The sequence below is a fragment of the Tympanuchus pallidicinctus genome, unplaced genomic scaffold, assembly GCF_026119805.1.
Source record: "Tympanuchus pallidicinctus isolate F22 unplaced genomic scaffold, pur_lepc_1.0 scaffold43, whole genome shotgun sequence".
Classification (NCBI taxonomy): Eukaryota; Metazoa; Chordata; class Aves; order Galliformes; family Phasianidae; genus Tympanuchus; species Tympanuchus pallidicinctus.
This window is the reverse complement of record NW_026294762.1, coordinates 298,457-313,664: the sequence shown is the minus strand read 5'-3', so window position 1 is coordinate 313,664 and position 15,208 is coordinate 298,457. Positions and strand designations below refer to the sequence as shown.

Below are 15,208 nucleotides of genomic sequence, written 5' to 3'. Positions count from 1 at the left end.
GTCCCCGAACAAAGCTGAGAAGTAGAATTGCCAGGCGCTGCCTTCAGTTGAAACTACAGCTCCCCAGGTTTTGCACACATTCCAGGATTAAAGGCATCCCTCTGGAAGTCTGAACAAAGTGAAAGGCACCAGTTAACCGCCCTTGATTTTATTACATAACCAGACAGAACAGTTGAGACTGGAATGTCAGATTTCCCCTTCAAGTACAATTTACAGTTTCATATTTGCTTTGTATCAGGGAATATTTCAACTCACTAACATGCAGGTAGGTTCATTAAGTGAGGCACAGTCTCGGAATTCGGAAGTATACAGAGCAAAAATTCACTGCAAATTGCTTCACTCGTCTTCAGAGAGCAGCAGATCAGCACCTCCTCCTTCACACAGCTTCACCTGGAGCTGCCTCACCGTAACATTCAGTGCTTACTGGAGGATGCAAGAGCAAGAGAGCCAGTGAGTGATGGACAGCCATCATCAGGGTTTTCACAAGCTAGCGAAAGAGCGATACATGGAGCTGTGGTAACATTCCTCCCACTCAGCAAGAACAAATCTGATGGTGGTTAGCCCTGCTGATGGCAGATCTGTTCCACCCAGTGAAGTACAATCATTTGAGAATTACGGTCTGCAGTTGGGTCAAACAGAAGAAGAGGGAAGCAGCAGGTTAGTAGTTATGTGAAACTCGGTGTTACGCCTTGTAGGAAAGGTCAGGGTTGTGCACAAGGTCAGCAGTGAAAGAAAAGTTTGAGATGCAATGGTTCTGCAGGAGTTTTACAAAATGTATAAAGTGTTGTGTTTCTCTAACGACAACCGAAACCCTTACAAGTGCAGGTATATACATGACATGAAAATATTGCTTCACTCACTCAAAACAGGGGAGGGGAATTCTAGAGAAAAAGCAGCATGCAAAATAAATCCTGGATCTAGGGGAGGTCCTGCTTTCAGACACTGATCTACAGTACAAAATCAGCCTACAGGTCGCAAAAGTTGGTGGTTGTTTGAAAGGAAGATGCTGGCACTTACTGTACAATAATGTTAACTGATTAACATAAGCCATGAATAAATATTAAGCCACTCCACCACGCCTGCAGCAGCAGCACAGGCATCGGTGGTGGCAGAAGAAGCGATGCAGACATACTTCATTGTTCCCAAATAAAACAAGAAGAGAGAAAGATTTCCCAGGCAGGAAACAGTAAACTACACAGCCAGACTAACTGTACTAGTGGTAATTACATCAGAAGTCAGGTTATTTTCAACAGCTTTCTTAGGTGTGTGCAACCACTAAAAACCTCACTGTGAAACTTCATTGGGACAGAAAACAGAGCGTTGGGTAGGACAGCTTTTCCATTCAATTTCTCCCCTGCGTTTACAGAAACAGGAGAGAAAATCTGACTATGGCAGGAAAAAGCCTTGTAACCTAAATGCAGTTATTTCCTCAGCTGTTTCAGTCGAGCCCCCATGGTTTCTCTCCCAGAACAAAACTCAAAACCATCTGAGGAGAGCGTTTCATGGGATGATATCCAGCAGCAGATGTTCCAACACAAACACGTCTATCAGATCAGTGCCAACATTTCAAGCCCAAAACTCATCACATTCAAGGGGATCTTAGAGGCAGGAGAATGTTAGCCCTACAATTGAAGCTCTAAGATGAAAGGAGAAGATTGGGATGGGGTGAAGGAAGGAGGGGAGGGGAGTCACTGAATCACAGGAGATAAAGAAGTGCACACAAGTTTCTAAATGAAGCACAGACGAAGTGAGGGGCATCAGAGTCGTCTGCAGGAGGTCACAGGTTCTGACAGCACTGCAGTTTGTTGGATTTCTGTCCGTCGGTGGTCGGTGGGACGCTGATGTCGACGACGTTGTTGCCAGGAGACTCATCGTGTGCAGACCGGTCTGCAATCTGCTTCTGAGAAACAATGCGGTAGATTTCTGAAAGGAGAACAGCCCTGTTACAACTCTGGAAGGTATCGCCTGCAGCTGCACCACGAGTGGGAAGGTTGTAGCTGAGAAAGGGAGCCCAGGTGCAGTGTCACACCTGCTTGGCTCTCCAGCTCTGTGCAGACACTCAGCTCTGTCTGGAAGACAGAAAGATGAGATTCCTTACTGTCTCCCTGCTTCCTGTCACATTCTTTTCAGCGACTCCACGAACAAAGGTGGCGTTAAAATCTTTTTCAAAGGAGAAAGAAAGAATGAAGGCAGGCTGAGGGAGCTGGAATTGTTCAGCATGGAGAAAAGAAGGCTGGGGGTGACCTCAGTGCAGCCTGCAGTGCCTAAAGGGAGCCTGCAAACAGGAGGGGAATCAACTCTGTGCAAGGGGAGATGGCAGCAGGACAAGGGGAAATGGTTTGAATTGAGGGAGGGCAGATGGAGGTTGGATGTCAGGGGAAGTTCTGTACTGTGAGAGCGGGGAGGGGCTGAACAGCTGCCCAGAGAGGCTGTGATGCCCCGTCCATCCCTGGAGGTGTTCAAGGCCGGGTTGGATGGGGCCCTGGGCAGCCTGGGCTGCTGTGAAATGGGGAGGTTGGTGGCCCTGCAGGGGGTTGGAGATTCACGACCCTTGGGGTCCCTTCCAACCCCGGCCGTTCTGTGAAAGGAGCAGGAATGTTCATTTCTAAAACAGAGGGGCAACATTATCTAAAACATGACTGAAAAAGGATGCTTGCAAATCACCATCACACCGCAGCAATGGCAGCATCCATTTCACCCTTCAGCTTCTGGCAAGCTGTCCCCACAGATTACAGGAACACTTGCTCCTCTCCGTTACAAATCAGTTTCCCCATCCATGGCAGTGGAGAAGAGCTTCCACACAGCCCCACATTGATCTGCAAATGCTATTCTTGAGGGAACTCATGCCTGAAAGCACACAGATTCATAGAACTCCAATTGCTGAAGACAGACTTCCAGGTTAAAAGCTTTCAGAAGGAAACCATTTCACCTGCAGCATCAGTAGAAATAAGTGGAAATATTTCTATTTCACTGACTGTCAGACCTCATTCCAACTTCCCTCCATTGTGAGACAGGAAAAGGGCAAGCACCTCCCTGGAAGCCTGCAGTAAATATTATGGTCACATTCAAACAGTCACAGCCTCAGGACAAACAGCCAAAGCCTTTAACAAGGACTTAAAACTATGGAGAATTTTTAGGATTTGGGCTCTTTGTTTTGTTTTGTTTTGTGTTCTGTTGAGGTTGATTTCTTCCAAAGGAAGCTGCACCTATTCACCCCACTTAAAATAGAAGCTTGAACCCAAGGCTGAGCTCCCTGCCACTGCCTGTCTTCAGTCCTCCTTTTTTGCTCACAGGGAAAAGAGAGGCAGTGCAGACACTGACATCCCCCCTTCCCTGCTGCTCAGCGGTGTATTTTAACACGAGCTGTTCAGAGTTATCCTCAAACCCTCTTTTTTTCAAGGCAGCATCCACCTGGGTTTTCTCCCAGTCTTTAATGATCTCTCAAACTGATGGCCAGCAAGGAAGCTCCTTTCCGTCTTCCAGTTTCCCCATGGTTTCTCCCAGCCCACTGCTCTGCACAGGTTTATTTCACTCTCCTAAAAGGATGGGAAAAGCCCTTTCAGCACTGCTCATTCTCACTGGCCACATCCCTGCCATTCCTGCACTGGCCAATCTCAGCCCTCCTGGGAGCCCAGGATGCTGTCCTGAGCAGTGCTTGAATTCAGTTTGCCCAGGCCTGACCTCAGCTGAAGTTCTGGCTCCATGTTTCACACCAGGCAGCACTGAACTCCTACAAAAACCCCTGGCCGTTTTCTCTACGCAGTCAGGCTCAGGACAGCACTACAGGGGAAGACAGGATGGCTGGGGATGGCAGAGCCGCGCTCAGGGCACCGAATCATGGATTCCATCTCAGAGCACCACACGAGTCACCTCAGATCCAGCCAGGTGTCACAGATAAGCAGCACCTGCTCTCAAGGCCACCCTGCACAAGAGCTCAGGCTGCAGCTGCTCTTCTCTATAGCCTTGTCTCAGCAGCAGCATTCTCCAGTTACTTCACCAGCAGCTCAACCCAAGTCTTGCTGGGGAGCAGAGCGTAACCCACTCTTCATCCATCAGGTTTCTGTGCTCACAGAAGCAGCTTGACTTCCCTTTTTTCCTCCTGCCCACCTCTTCTCGGTCATCTGTAACTGCAGCACGCTCCTGGGATCAGAGCTGGCCAGACCCAACATCACAGCTTCTGCCTGCCTGCTTCCACACCTCTGCAAAGCAAACCTGAAAGAGCCTCCAAGAATCCACCAGGTTAAAGCTCAGCCATTTCCCTGGTAATAGGCTCTCATCCACGTACAACCAAGGAACAGCAACACCAAGCCAATTCTCTGGTCAGCATCCAACAAGCAGCACACATCAGACACTTCCTGACAACTAAGCAGTACCAGAACAAAGGCTCATTCTCATTTAAGCGAAATCAGCATCTTGTCACCAAAAAAAAAAAAGCCAAAAAATGCTCAGGAAATGCTCTTCTTAGGCACGGCGGGATGTGCACGTCAGGCACAACTCCACCAAACAGTGCAGAAGGGTGAGAACACAGAAATAGTTTGTCCTCCCAGAATTCAGCTATGGTAAGCAGAAGTCAGGATCTGGATCCTGCCCAGCACCCACACCGTGGTCCCCAAGAGCTGCTGAAGGGACACACAAACTGCAGCAAGTTTTCCACTCTGCAGGATAAGATTCAGACTGCAGTGGGCAGCCAGAGGCAGAACAGTAACTCAGGATGTGTTCAACAGATCTCTTCCCACTTATGTCGCACTGAAATTTAAGGGTTCTTTGCTAATTGCCAGTTACTTCCATTTCTGCTTGTAGTGGAAGTGGAAGACTATGCTTTGAAACATCACAGGTAACCTCATCGTGTCAAGCAGCATTTTGAGACAGGACCAACAGAACGTGTGGCTACATGGCGACTCCTTCTCTGTTACAGAAGGGTGGTGTTGTGGTGTGATATCAGCTCAGAAACCCTCATTATGATGGACAGAATTTAGAGCAGAGCCTCTGAAGGCAGAGATGCCCAGGTCTATCAGGGTTTGGCTCCAGTTGGGTCTCGCAGACCCTTGCTGCCTCCCTTGTGAGCATGTGGGTGTGCCAGCACTGTGGCTCCCAGCACTCTGCTTCCAACAATTAGACACAGAGCTGCCCAAACGCAGAGAGTCACCTCACACTGGGGCCAGAATAATACATCCTATGGAACACAGAGTGCTCAAGCATGGAGCTATGCCTCATACTAAAGTTACAGCAACATTAGGCCAAACCCTGCAGAAGCTACACACCTCAACAGATGTAAATAGAGATAAGCAATGTTTATCTGAAGCATCTGCTGCTTTGTGGGCTTCCCACTTTCACCACCTGCAGCCTATACATCTCTCAATACGCATCCTCAACACTTCCTCTTTTTCTTAACCTTCAACCATAAAACTCAGGCTTACGAGCCCACATCACTCTCAAGGAAAGTGAAAGCTGCCATGTGCTGCATTTACACAGAGCTGAACTGCACGCTCCCAGAGGTCCAACAAGCACTTGCCTCAAGTTTGCCAAATACCAGCTGGAAACCACTGTGAGCCAATCAGCACAGCTGCTTTCACCACATTTTTTCACCATGCTCTTCATTTTTGGCTCAGCACAATAAGGAGGACTTGCTGCTGTATCCTGAAATAATAACGGCTTCACTGGTGGCTCCTGACCCTCACGCGCTCCCTTATTCCAGGAGCAAGGGCTCCATGCCTTCACATGGGAAATCCCAGCCCCAGACTGAAAGAGACCAAACCCAAGAAGAATACTACAACCTGCAGCCCTTCTGATACGACGTGCAGTGAAGCTACTGCATAAAGCCACACAGCATTCCCACACACACACAGCAAGTCCTCAAGCTGCAATGAGACACCACGAGCTCAGCAGCTTCATTTTGGTGTCTGCCCACTATCACATTGCCACACAGTTCCTGGGGATCTTAAGAGACATTCCCAGAAGGCAAAAAAAAGCAGCTACACCATTGGTGCACAGTTGCATTCAACCTGTGCCATCAGCTGAGTGTAAGAGTTCAGTATTCTGGACAGTGTTCCCTACCTGCCAGCTTCAGAGGTAGGAGCACGCTGCAACATTTATCTTCCTACCAAGGCTGTGGCTTTAGCACCAGGTTTTGTGCTGCCAAAGAACTACTTGTGTTCTTACAACAGCTCAACTGCAATGGCTTCACTTTGTGGAATATTAGGAGCCTAGAACAAATCCGAACTGGGGAGAAAGGCACGTGGGGTTGGGGTAAAACACAGAGGTAAGGTGAGGCAGGCTGCAAACAAGTAATCATTCCCAACATCACTTCCAAAACAGCCTCAATAACTGCAGATTGTGCCCATGTAGAAGTTCCACTGCCATGGTGGGTCTGCAGAACCCATAACAGACCTCACCTGTAAGGATGTTCTTGAAGGCTTCTTCTACATTTGTTGAATCCAGAGCAGAAGTTTCAATAAAAGACAGGTTATTTTTTTCTGCAATAAATAACAAGTGGTTCAGTTAGGAACTTTAGCAGCACTTTTTGGTTTTTAAGGGCAATCAGTCCAGGTTGTTGGCTATTTTTCCCCCCCATTTACTGGAACAACTTGGTGCACCACTGACACAGCCACAGCAGCAGCACCTCTGACCACTGCTGCTCTGTAGCTTTAGGATATTTACCTCACTGCAGTTCTTACTTACTCAAGCCATACATTCCCCCAGCCTGGCACAGTGTTATCCTCACCTGGCCACAGATTGCTCCTAGAAGCAACTTCAGCCAGAGCAGAGGATAACATGTGTTGACTGCAAGAGGACTTAAATACTCCTCTGCATTTCATAACACGTGAACAGATCTAATGATTCCTTAAAAGGCCTCACCTCCAAATTACAATAAACCTTTTGGCAGCAGAGTAATTTTTCTTGACTCTGAGAGCACAAAAGATGCTTCTACATACTGTTAATAGTAATTAACAACCAGACATCCAAGGTGGAGATGTACAGTACAGCTGCCATTCAGACACACTGCAGTCACAGAGCTTGACCTGTGACACCTGCACCATCCCCAGGTGTTTGAGAGTAGGGAGTTAGGGGCAACAAGTGTTGAGCCAAAGGATCGAAGTAATCCTGTAACCAGGGCACCCTCTGATTTCTTTGATCTCTTATGCAGATTTTGCCTCTCATTCAATTGAAAAATGTAAAAGCAGCTTCACTGTCCACAGGGTACTTGCTTAATAGCAAATTTTAGGAAATGCATTTAAGCAAGCCTAGTAATATTCCTAGAAGGATTCTAAAGGCTACATACTTAAATTCCAGCCCCAAGCTTGACATGCACAGATTGAACATCTGTTGGCCTATTCAGGCACAAGAATATTTGATCAGACTTCTGCAAGATAAGGAAGAGAGAGAGAGGCAACACAGTGGCAGCAGCTCACATAACCAGCTAGGCTGTTCCCAGAACAACTGATAACCTCCAAGTCTGATGATCACTGCATTTAAATGGCACTAGATGACACTACTACCCACGTTAGTGCTCAGGAGCAGAAACTGCACCATCTAAGAGAAGGTTCAGGATTCATTTGCAGCTCTCCATAGAACCAGGCCTCTAGAAATGAAGGAGAGACTTGGATTTTGTGTTGTGATATTTGATGTCTATTGACAGATACTTGGTCTGCTGGTTGGCGACCCTGCACACAGCAGGGGGGTTGAAACTGGCTGATCATTGTGCTCCTTTCCAACCCAGGCCGTGCTATGATTCTATGATCTATACGTGGTATTTTCTCCTCTAATTGCCTGCTGTTTTTTAGCCTTCCTAGAGGAAGTGTTTATGCTTTGGATATCAGGCAGCTCAAGGACGGTGTTTTACAAACACGAGATTTAACAAGAAACCACATCCACTATTTAACAAGCCAGCTGCAGAATCTTCAACACCCTTTTCTTACGCCAAAATCAGCATAAGGCAAAAGTCAAACACTGGACAACACAGCGATTCCAGCCTGCACCAGCACACTGAACTTGAGGAAGCACCTGGAGATGCTGCACACCAACCTGCGAAAGCGCGCGCCTCGTCGGTGGGCACAGCCCTGAGGTGGCGGAGGTCGCTTTTGTTGCCCACCAGCATGATGACAATGTTGTTGTCTGCGTGGTCCCTCAGCTCCTTCAGCCAGCGCTCCACGTTCTCATAGGTGAGGTGCTTGGCAATGTCATAGACCAGGAGGGCCCCGACGGCGCCGCGGTAATACCTGCGAGCACAGACACCTTCAGAGAGCTCCAACAGCCCCACGCCTGCTTCTCCCGTTCAGAAAGCTGTGCTGATGCAAGCGCTGCAGTTCTGTATGCTTTTTTTTTTCCCTTTCTCTTTTAATAACCATCCCCTCAAAACGAGCTCCAAACATTTCGTTGGGTGTTTGCGACGTTTTGACTCACCTTCCAACGAGGAAAAGTAACCCTTGGTGAAAAGGCAGCATTTGTTGCTGAGCTTCCTGTCTCTCCAAACAGAACTGGAGACCCCGGGCTCTGCTCACACAATCTGCCCTTCAGCACATTTCAGCACAAGCCCAGGGCTCAGCACAACACAGCAAACACCACTCACCACTCCGTGACACCCACCATCCCACACAACACCACTGGGCCCCTCTGCTCCCCCAGCACCTGTTTGCTGTGCCACCAAACTGCTGGCAGCTGCTTCTGCATTACTCTGCTCTCCATTCTCCTGCTCCCTTTGGGCTGTGCTTTTCTGTTTCTCTCCCATTTTGACCTAACCTCTACAGCCTCGGAAGAACAGTTCCCCTCACTGTAAGGCTCACATACACAGCTTCATCTGTGCTTTCTTCAGCAACAAGCTTGGACTTCAGAAAGCGATATATTCCTTCAACCCTGCAATAATCAGGCCTGCCACTGGCTGTTTGGATTTCTCCCCTCTAAAAGAGGCTTTGGTCTGCTGCTTACACCAAGATGTTACATCTTCAGATGCTGCCTGCACTACAAAGGTGATCTAAAAGCTTTTCAACACCACTGTTCACAATACAGCCTGCAGTCAGCACTGCCTTCCTATTTACTGGATGTTCAGCATGCTTTCTTGGACCTCATTTTGACAGCTATGACATTCACACCCACTGAATCTAAACGTTATTTTCATTGTACTGATCAAGCAACACGCTATTTGTTACTGCTTACTTGGCTCTACAGCAGGACATGCCGTGAGGATTCTGTCCCACCCAAACGCTTCATTCAGTCTCCACCTGTAAATGCAGCCGCTGTTGCCCCAAAGAAAGGCAGGTACTCACGCTGAAGTAATGGCACGGTATCTCTCCTGTCCTGCAGTATCCCAGATCTGTGCTTTTATCGTCTTCCCATCCACCTGGATGCTCCTGGTAGCAAACTCCACCCCAATGGTGCTCTTGCTCTCCAGGTTGAACTCATTGCGTGTGAAGCGTGACAGCAGGTTACTCTTCCCAACCCCGGAGTCTCCAATCAACACAACTGAAAGACAGGACATCATTTTCCAAATTAACTCCACACCAGCACTGTGCTCCTTGGCTGCTTCAGGCAGGACCCGCAGCAAGGAGGGAGATGAGATGCCCAACTTTTGTGCCATTCATTTCAGCTATTTCATCCACCAACACGCTCCCCACGGGAAGACAGCTGATACCACAAACAGAGCAGGACTTCACCCAACAGAGCGAGTTCCAGCGGATTAGATGAGAAGTAAGAGACTGAAACTCTCTGCCTCCGCACAAGGTGTTGCCATGCTAACAGGAAAACATCAGTGCTGAGAGATTTCTAGACCCTCCCGATCCGTCCACAGCAGATTAGAGAACACCCCTCCCTGCACGCTTTCTGGATTAGCTCACCAGCATTCTCCCATGGCCACGAACTGGGCTGGTCCCTCTGTTATTTCAGCTTTGCTTTATTTCGTGTTCAGGCCATTGTTTCAGGCTCCAGCTTTGGCAGCTCCCACCCCACTTCTCCCCAGCAGGGACAGCTGAAGCCAGCTCCACGCAGCGTCTGCCTGCACGCGCAAGCACTCGGCCCAAACCTTCCAAGGAACACACAGCTCAAGAAAGCACGGCTGCCTCTCCAGGTTGGACTCATTTCTGTCCTCTGCCACGTGAAGATGACCAGTTTCATGCATGAACTCTGCAAAAAGACCTTGGCTCATTAACTCCATTGGCCGCAGGAAGAAAATTCAGGCGGCCCTGCCCCACACTTTGCTAATGACCCACTGCAGTCTGGTACCTTCAGATGCCTTCAGCGGCTGCTCCACGCTCTGGCAGGGCTGGGGAGAGCATTTCTGAGATGTTACTGAATGCAGGAGTAATGAAGGCAGGCAACCAGACCCAAACTCAGCACCAAGTTCGTGCTCGCTCTGCCTTACAACCTGCTGCTCTCAGTCAACCATCAACCAAAGATTTCCTCTTTTAGCAGAGAGACCCAAAGACTGGAGACCCACATACCCCTATTTTCTATGGGAACAGAGCAAGAAGGAGCCTTAAAGCTTCTGGACCAAAGCAATCAGATCTCATGGAATCTCCTCAGCTTGGGAACGGGTTACTAAACAACACTGCCTGTTCAAAGAGTTAAAAAGAAAGCCCTAAACCAAATGCAAGAGCCCAAATCCTTACTACATCCATCAGAACACATGAACTCACACCCCTTTACCAACCTTTGGCCCCACCGACAAGAGCAAGAAACGCTGCTTTGGGCTTGGAAATGATCCGAACCAACAGGTCAGCATCAAGCAGGGCAGTGCAGAACGAGGCACCCAGCCCTCAGCCCAGCTTCCAGCACAGCCGCAGGGCTGCTCCTTCTGCCTGCCCTCCTCCCAGCTCTGCCCCGGGCTGCTCAGCACTCACCGTCACCAACTGCACAGCACTGCAGGTCTGGTAGCACACGATCAGGTTTATCATGGAATTTTAAACAGAGCGGTTAATTATCTGTCAAAAGGAGTCTATTCCTTCACACAATGAGGAGGATTAAGCCTCTTCCCAGCGCAGCTCATCATAAATATTCAGCACATAAGGTTGCCAGATATTGATGAATAACATGACCAACATTTGTTTCCAATAACCAAAGGCCCCGTTGGGCTTCAGCTCTGATCGGCGCGCTCTACTTTTCCACAAACATAAAAGAAAGCTTTCATTTTTGCCCCCTATGGACGCTTCTTCCCTTCCTTTTCACCCCCACGAGGCAGGAGTACATCTGCACAATCTCAGATGTCATTTGTAAAACAAACACCGATCACAGCTGATCTTCTCAGGAGGAAAACCAACACGAAGATCACACCTCAGTAGTTGCACAGCTTCTGATACTTCAAACAATATTAAAAGGCCGTACAACCAACTCCACCAATTCAATCCCACCAAACACGTTCAATCCCATCCAAACCACCCAAAACCCATCACAAGAGGTCCCAGCTGCAGAGCTGGCTGGGAGCAGAGCTGTGAACCCCCGCTTCTGCTGGGTTACATCACTGCAGTGCCTCCACAATGAGACCCTCACAGCCACACACAGCACCCAGCTTGTTCTCCCAGGGCTGCGTTAACAAACAACATTTTGTTCTGATCAATAAAACGAGCAGCTCAGACCGCAGGGATCAGTGCAGGAAAAAGGGAAACAGCACACAGAGAGGGACCGGCTCAGCACAGCAGCTCTGACGGCAGCCACGCTCACATCCCCAAAGCTGGAATTAGCTGGGACCTTCTGCATGCTCGAGCCATCAAGCCAATAACACACAGCCTTCCCACAGCCCTGCTGGAACAGCCGCTCCTGGAGCACGACTGCCAACACGGATTGGTGTTCAGTGGTGTTCTCTTGCATGAGGAAACATTAAAAAAGCCGGAGCCAGCTGCGTGTGGAAATAGGTTTCCTTTGGAAATGGGGGACTGGAGAAACGACTTTCATTTCTGGGTAACCTCGGGCATAAGAAAATGAAATCAATCTTTCCCGCTGTCATCCATGGCCGTTCCCACCTCTGCGCTCAACTGAGAAGAGTTCAAACCTGAGCATCAAATCCCAGCAGCAGAGCAGAGGCTCACTCAGAACGCGCCAAGTGCGCTGATGTTTTCATTACATCAATTTCCACTTGATATTTAATTCCATCACTGGAAAGGCAAGGAGGGGGAGAACGGGGAGCTGATCCTCTTTGTTTTCTAACGAGAGTGGAGATTTCATCCCACTCAATCTTGTTTATACCCATCCTTTCTTATCCAATCCCAAACAGCCCAGAAGGAAGGAAGCACGGAAAGCCAACAGATAGGGAAGAAGGGCTTTGCCTGTTGGGCTGTGTGTTTTTCCTTCTGGCATGGGGCTGATTTTGCTCCTTTGTGTTGTTGGTTTTTGTTTTTTTAATGAAAAAAACCAAACCAATAAATGCTAACAGAGCTGCCCAGGAAGCAGATGAGGACAAACCCATCCCCTATTTCTGCATGACATGAAGTGCCACAAAGCAGTGTGTGTGCGTGTGTGTGTGTGTGTGCGTGCCACCGCTCTGCCCCAACAGCTCCGGGTTGTTTCGCTCCAGATGAAATTAAAATCCTGCCTTCAAAGCAAGGTGAGTGTTTTTAAAGCAGAGCAGCGCTTTGCCTACCTAATCAACAGGGAGAAACGCAGCGGGGAGGCTTTCAAAGAGCCCAACCCTGGGACCAGACGGTGCGACGGCCTCAGCATGAAGCCAGCCCGGCTCCACACAGCTGATATTTCCGAGCTTACAGCCCTGCTGGAAGGCGCAGACACAGAAAGCAGGGCGGTGCTCCGCTTCTGCCTCCAAGCTCAGCGACCAGCAGGCGAGCACATCCATAAAGCACACAGCAACGACAGCAACGACAGCCACAAGAGCAAAGCCAGAACAGCCAGAACAGCCACAGCAGCCATAGAAGCCATAGCAGCCACAGCAGCCCTCCACCCCCCTGGCAGCCCCGTCCCACCCCATCAGGGCCCACGGAACCCTGCAGGGCGCGGCCGGGCTGGGAATGCCGCCCCCTCACAGCGGAGGGCCCGGGCCGCGGGGCTGCGTACGGGAAGGGCCGGACCGAACCGAACCGGGCCTACGGGAGCCGCGGAGCCGCTGAGAGGCGCGGGGCGGCCCGGCCGGGCGGTACCTTTGAAGAGGTAATCGTACTCGTCGTCGCGGGTGCCCATGGCGATGGCGGCGCCGACCCTCTGGCTGCCAAGCACCGAGCGCGGCCCAACCGGGGGGGAAGGGGAAGGTCCGCTCCCGTCGCAGCCAATCGGCGTGCGCCAGAGCCCGCAGGAGGCGGGCGTCGAACCGGCCCCGTCAGCGCTACCCAATAGGCGGCGGGTTCGCTTCTGAGTGGCGGGTGACGCTGTCCAATGGAGAGAGGGCGGCTGGGGCGCAGGGGTGCGGGTGCCGGGACTCTGAGGGGAGAGGCGGGGCGGGGCGGGGCGGGGGCGGAGGCGGGGCTTATAGTATGGGCGGTGCTTATTATGTGGGCGGGGTTTATCGTGTGGGCGGGGGCTGGTGGGCGGGGCGGTGCTGAGCCCCGTTGAGCCCCGCGCTCCGAGCTGCGGGCGCGGCGTGTTCAGCCCGGTGCGGCGGCTCTGTGGGCGCTCAGCCACAGCCGCAGCCTGGCCCGCCGCCGTGTCGTGCTGCCCCCCGCCGTCCCGCTGCTCGGGCAGCCCTCCCGCCTCACTTTACAATCACAGAATCACCGAGGTTGGAAAAGACCTCCACGGTCATCCAGTCATCCACTTACCACCGGCATTTCCCGCTGCACCACGTCCCTCAGTACATCTACACGTTCCTCGAACACCTCCAGGGACGGTGAACCCACACTCCCCGGACAGCCCGTTCCAGTGCCCAACCGTTCTCAGACCCTCCATTCTCCTACGGCCACCCCATGGCTGCTTAGAGCCGCCTACTGCTGCACTCCCCTTTGCTCTCCCTTCCAGGCTCATCCCACACTCACAGCACCGTGCAGTGTGCCCTCCTGATCTGTCACCTTCCTATGCCAAAAGCAAAGCCCCGCCTGGAACACAGAGCATTCTAGGAAGGCATTTCCCCTTTTCTCTTGGCTCCAGCCCATGTCCTGATGGACGTTCCACCCTCAGGGAACGCTGCAGCTGTGCTGCTCTGGGGGTTTCCCAATGACAGAGCAGCAGCCACCGATGCTGTGAGCACAGCCAGGCTCAAACTGCTGCTTGGAGAACCCCCACGGCCTAGCTGCAGGAGTGCAGGCACTCAGTGTGCGCCCCCTGCACCCATCCATGCACCAGCGCTGCGCCCGCTGCTGCCACGCTTCTGATCCGTGCCTGAGACAAATTCACCCAGGGAAGGCGACGGCTCCGTCCCTTCCTCGCTCTGTGATGTGCCAGAACATTCGCTCTGCTCATTAAACGTTCTGCCCTACTTTCCCTGGAGGAGCCTTCAGCTGGATGAAGGATTAGTGGCTCTCTGGCACCGCGTGGCAGCAAGGATAAGGAGAGCAGGGAGAGAAAAAGCTTTGTGCTCATTGCCATCCCCCTGCGGAGATGCTGAAGGCATCAGCTCAACCCCCCCAGGCTGTGCAGCTCCTGACCCACCCAAATCATGAACACCACAGGCAGGCAGGGGGAGGCTTCTCACGGGCTGCTCTTCCCTGGTGTAAACGCTAACAAATGTATGAGGACATGGGAACAGGCAGCATCAGGCTAACAGCTCCCATCAGAGCTGGGACCCGGCTCCTGCTGGCTGAAAATTATTCTCAGTATGAAAACTGATCTGAAAATGGGGTGAGATATGGATGCAAACACACACTGCAGCCCCAGTGCTGTGTGTAGGCATCTCTATTGCATAAGAAGCCATGGAAGCAGCTGGGGAAGAAAGAAATGGATTCACAGATGCAGGCTCTAGGAAAGACGCTGCCTCCCAACCTCACCAAGGGTCACACAAGAAATTCCTCTCAGACAGATGGAGGTTTCTGTTGAAACAGAGAGTAAATCTTTCTTCTCACCCTTCCTTTGCAGCCTCAGCGCTCACAAACAGCCACGAGGCATTGGCCTTTTAACCTGCACAGAAGGGATCTTTAACAACCAGGATCTGCTGGGACGTGTTGTTGCTTTCTCCCATTGATATTCACATATCCCCACAGGACTGCAGTGAGTTTGGCCCCACTGGGTGATGCCCTCAGCACTGCCAGGCCATGGGGCAAACAACGCTGAGCAGAGAACGGCAGCAGCAGGGCTGCCCTGGGGTGGATGGTGCAGAACCTCTCAGGGAGGGGAATGGTCCCACGCT

The 15,208-nt window shown here is 51.0% G+C and overlaps 1 protein-coding gene across 1 annotated transcript; it reads right to left on the bottom strand.

The window, feature by feature from the left end:
• Positions 1-132: 132 nt before the first annotated feature.
• RAB11B (RAB11B, member RAS oncogene family) lies at positions 133-13,210 on the bottom strand. The gene is made up of 5 exons (XM_052702155.1): positions 13,074-13,210; positions 9,261-9,456; positions 8,023-8,216; positions 6,393-6,473; positions 133-1,923 (listed from the first exon to the last, which is right to left on the bottom strand). The coding sequence occupies exons 1-5, from the start codon at positions 13,111-13,113 to the stop codon at positions 1,778-1,780; spliced, it is 657 nt and encodes a 218-aa protein (XP_052558115.1). The 5' UTR covers positions 13,114-13,210; the 3' UTR covers positions 133-1,777.
• Between the last annotated feature and the right edge of the window lie 1,998 nt (positions 13,211-15,208).

Coding starts and splice junctions, on each gene's coding strand:
- RAB11B (XM_052702155.1), bottom strand. CDS start 13,113: ATGGGCACCCGCGACGACGAGTACGATTACCTCTTCAAAG. Junction 9,457..13,073: donor GTACGATTACCTCTTCAAAG/GTACCGCCCGGC, acceptor CCTGTCTTTCAG/TTGTGTTGATTGGAGACTCC. Junction 1,924..6,392: donor CTTCAAGAACATCCTTACAG/GTGAGGTCTGTT, acceptor TTCTCCTTTCAG/AAATCTACCGCATTGTTTCT.